At 48.9% G+C, this 5,000-nt stretch overlaps 1 protein-coding gene across 1 annotated transcript in view; it reads left to right on the forward strand.

Moving 5' to 3' along the window:
• Positions 1 to 5,000, forward strand: part of ttll4 (tubulin tyrosine ligase-like family, member 4) — an 82,157-nt gene that overhangs the window by 39,867 nt on the left and 37,290 nt on the right. Inside the window, exon 13 of the mRNA XM_079515633.1 lies at positions 4,285 to 4,413. Coding sequence (XP_079371759.1) covers positions 4,285 to 4,413 — 129 coding nt within the window. The remainder of the gene's footprint in view (positions 1 to 4,284; positions 4,414 to 5,000) is intronic.

Consider the following 5,000-nt stretch of genomic DNA (forward strand, 5'->3'; position numbering starts at 1 on the left):
CATTTAGACTCTCAGAACAGTGTTGTTTTCGTCGACTAAAATTAAGACGAAAAATGTCCTTTTTTTCACTGACAAAAACTACATCAAAACTAAATAAAAACTAAGCCATGATGACTAAAACTATGACTAAATATACCGACAATTTCGTCAACAGATAAAAACTAGACTAAAATGTTAGGAAGGGACTAGTGGACAAGAGATCCAGTGTGAGTCATTTTACACTTGGTTGCATTCTGAAAATAGATGATCTACAAGCTCACAACGTGCCACGCTGCGACACGCTGTGAGCTTGTAGATCAGCTATTTTCAGCAAGTGTAAAAACATTAATTTCGACGGCATCAACGCCCACTAAAACATTCTGGGTGACTAAAATGTGACTAAAACTAAATGTAAGCCATTCAAGAGACTATGACCACCATCTGAGCCACGGACCACCGTCTGATGACATTTAGCCTCTCAGACCCATCTGAGCCACGGACCACCGTCTGATGACATTTAGCCTCTCAGACCCATTTGAGCCACGGACCACCGTCTGATGACATTTAGCCTCTCAGACCCATCTGAGCCACGGACCACCGTCTGATGACATTTAGCCTCTCAGACCCATTTGAGCCACGGACCACCGTCTGATGACATTTAGCCTCTCAGACCCATCTGAGCCACGGACCACCGTCTGATGACATTTAGCCTCTCAGACCCATCTGAGCCACGGACCACCGTCTGATGACATTTAGCCTCTCAGACCCATCTGAGCCACGGACCACCGTCTGATGACATTTAGCCTCTCAGACCCATCTGAGCCACGGACCACCGTCTGATGACATTTAGCCTCTCAGACCCATCTGAGCCACGGACCACCGTCTGATGACATTTAGCCTCTCAGACCCATTTGAGCCACGGACCACCGTCTGATGACATTTAGCCTCTCAGACCCATTTGAGCCACGGACCACCGTCTGATGACATTTAGCCTCTCAGACCCATTTGAGCCACGGACCACCGTGTGATGACATTTAGCCTCTCAGACCCATTTGAGCCACGGACCACCGTCTGATGACATTTAGCCTCTCAGACCCATTTGAGCCACGGACCACCGTCTGATGACATTTAGCCTCTCAGACCCATTTGAGCCACGGACCACCATCTGATGACATTTAGCCTCTCAGACCCATTTGAGCCACGGACCACCGTCTGATGACATTTAGCCTCTCAGACCCATTTGAGCCACGGACCACCATCTGATGACATTTAGCCTCTCAGACCCATTTGAGCCACGGACCACCGTCTGATGACATTTAGCCTCTCAGACCCATTTGAGCCACGGACCACCGTCTGATGACATTTAGCCTCTCAGACCCATTTGAGCCACGGACCACCGTCTGATGACATTTAGCCTCTCAGACCCATTTGAGCCACGGACCACCGTCTGATGACATTTAGCCTCTCAGACCCATCTGAGCCACGGACCACCGTCTGATGACATTTAGCCTCTCAGACCCATCTGAGCCACGGACCACCGTCTGATGACATTTAGCCTCTCAGACCCATCTGAGCCACGGACCACCGTCTGATGACATTTAGCCTCTCAGACCCATCTGAGCCACGGACCACCGTCTGATGACATTTAGCCTCTCAGACCCATCTGAGCCACGGACCACCGTCTGATGACATTTAGCCTCTCAGACCCATTTGAGCCACGGACCACCATCTGATGACATTTAGCCTCTCAGACCCATTTGAGCCACGGACCACCGTCTGATGACATTTAGCCTCTCAGACCCATCTGAGCCACGGACCACCGTCTGATGACATTTAGCCTCTCAGACCCATCTGAGCCACGGACCACCGTCTGATGACATTTAGCCTCTCAGACCCATTTGAGCCACGGACCACCATCTGATGACATTTAGCCTCTCAGACCCATTTGAGCCACGGACCACCGTCTGATGACATTTAGCCTCTCAGACCCATCTGAGCCACGGACCACCGTCTGATGACATTTAGCCTCTCAGACCCATTTGAGCCACGGACCACCGTCTGATGACATTTAGCCTCTCAGACCCATCTGAGCCACGGACCACCGTTTGATGACATTTAGCCTCTCAGACCCATCTGAGCCACGGACCACCATTTGATGACATTTAGCCTCTTAGACCCATCTGAGCCACGGACCACCATGTGATGACATTTAGCCTCTCAGACCCATCTGAGCCACGGACCACCGTTTGATGACATTTAGCCTCTCAGACTAGAGACCAGCGGGTGGCGGATTTAGCCGCGGTTGCCGCGGGTGAACCGCAGTTTAGGGTGGATTAGGGTCAATTCATATTATTATAAATTAATATAGGATAAACCGCGGGTGAAATAATGCGGGAAATAAAGTAATGGCATAATAAAGTATATAAATATGCTTATTATAGCTTTTAAAACGCACACAATCTCGGCGTGCGTGCGTTGGTAGTAGTATTTTAATTTAATCATTTTCCATGATCTGGCACAAATTAGCCGCCTATGAAGTTGGGTCCTGTTGCACAACAACAACAACACAGTGGTCTCCTACAGGCAGCTACGCTAAAGTTGCTAACAGGCAGCTAGTGAGTCTGAGAGAAACTTAAAACTAAGTAAAACAGAAGGGAGGAATATACGTTCGGCGTGGGACTGGGAGAGATTAAGTTCTTTACCCTGCCGCCGATGACCGCTGGATATGCTGTATGAAAATACGTCGCGAAAACGTGGACGGCGTGTTACCATGGAAATGGATATATACAACCACTACGTAACATTGGTGAACTGTCGAGAGAGTGGTGAGTGACATTGTTTGTACAAGTAGTATAAATAGCCGATCTACAAGCTCACAACGCGTCGCAGCGTCGCGTTGTGAGCTTGTAGATTGGCTATACTGTATACGCTGGGCGCTTCCCTGCGCAGCGGATTGCGGGTGGTGCGGATTAATAAATTGGATTAATTAATTAATTGCGGTCGGATAACGGGCGGATTATAATTATGCACATGCGGATTCGGGTGACAAAAAAGCTCATCCGCTGTTCTCTATCTCAGACCCATTTGAGCCACGGACCACCATCTGATGACATTTAGCCTCTCAGACCCATTTGAGCCACGGACCACCATCTGATGACATTTAGCCTCTCAGACCCATTTGAGCCACGGACCACCATTTGATGACATTTAGCCTCTCAGACCCATTTGAGCCACGGACCACCATCTGATGACATTTAGCCTCTCAGACCCATTTGAGCCACGGACCACCATCTGATGACATTTAGCCTCTCAGACCCATTTGAGCCACGGACCACCATGTGATGACATTTAGCCTCTCAGACCCAGACTAAAACGGACCACCATGTGATGACATTTAGCCTCTCAGAGACTAAAACGGACCACCATTTGATGACATTTAGCCTCTCAGACCCATCTGAGCCACGGACCACCATTTGATGACATTTAGCCTCTCAGACCCAGACTAAAACGGACCACCATTTGATGACATTTAGCCTCTCAGACCCAGACTAAAACGGACCACCGTTTGATGACATTTAGCCTCTCAGACCTAGACTAAAACGGACCACCATGTGATGATATTTAGCCTCTCAGACCCAGACTAAAACGGACCACCATGTGATGACATTTAGCCTCTCAGACCCAGACTAAAACGGACCACCATGTGATGACATTTAGCCTCTCAGAGACTAAAACGGACCACCATTTGATGACATTTAGCCTCTCAGACCCAGACTAAAACACTAAAACGGACCACCATGTGATGACATTTAGCCTCTCAGACCCAGACTAAAACGGACCACCATGTGATGACTGCATTTAGCCTCTCAGACCCAGACTAAAACGGACCACCATGTGATGACATTTAGCCTCTCAGACCCAGACTAAAACGGACTACCATGTGATGACATTTAGCCTCTCAGACCCAGACTAAAACGGACCACCATGTGATGACATTTAGCCTCTCAGACCCAGACTAAAACGGACCACCATGTGATGACATTTAGCCTCTCAGACCCAGACTAAAACGGACCACCATGTGATGACATTTAGCCTCTCAGACCCAGACTAAAACGGACCACCATGTCAGACTTCGGTGCTCATAGAGTAAAGCATACTATCATTTTCACAATAAAGTTCAGCTGACTATCCTCTCACAATATGTGCGCGTGTGCCCGTGCGTGTGCCTGTGCGTGTGTCTGTGCCCGTGCGTGTGTGTGTGTGCCTGTGTGTGCCCGTGTGTGTGTGTGTGTGTGTGTGTGGTAGTTGAACCACTTCCCAGGCTCGTTCCAGATCGGCAGGAAGGACCGTCTGTGGAGAAACCTCCACAAGATGACAACGCGCTTCGGACGGGCCGAGTTCAGCTTCTTCCCTCGAACCTTCATCCTCCCCCAGGTTAGTCTTAATCCACATAAAAATGTCTGTTTGAAAATGACAGTTTTCTGAAAAAGCTATGTTTCTATAGCCTGGTATCCAGCCTGCTTCGCTACGTTCGGCGGATTTTTTTTTCTCTCTTCGCTTATCAGTCTGGAAAGCCTCCTATCTCCAAGGGAGGCGGGACATGCCAAAAGCTTCGAAACCTAACGTGGCTTCTGATTGGTCTGTGGTGCGGGGCGGGACAAAGCACCAGTGAGACGTCATAGCAAAGCGCAGCTACTGCAGTGTGAAAAGCATGGAGGGTGGCGCTGGCTGATGACGTAGGTTGCCTAACGCTACTCTCATTCGTTGGAACAACATCCAATCAGCAACGACGTTGACTACGTAACATATGTAGTTCTAGTGTAGTTCTGCAAAACCTCCCAATGGGAGGCTTTCCAGACTGATAAGCGAAGAGAGAAAAAAAAATCCGCCGAACGTAGCGAAGCAGGCTGGATACCAGGCTAATGTTTCTATGTCAGTCGTTCTTCGATTTTTCAAAAATAGCAGATCTACAAGCGCATAGCGCGCCACTCGGTGGCGCGCTATGCGCTTGTAGATCTCCT

Source organism: Electrona antarctica (genome assembly GCF_951216825.1).
Source record: "Electrona antarctica genome assembly, chromosome: 12".
In the NCBI taxonomy this organism is placed as follows: domain Eukaryota; kingdom Metazoa; phylum Chordata; class Actinopteri; order Myctophiformes; family Myctophidae; genus Electrona; species Electrona antarctica.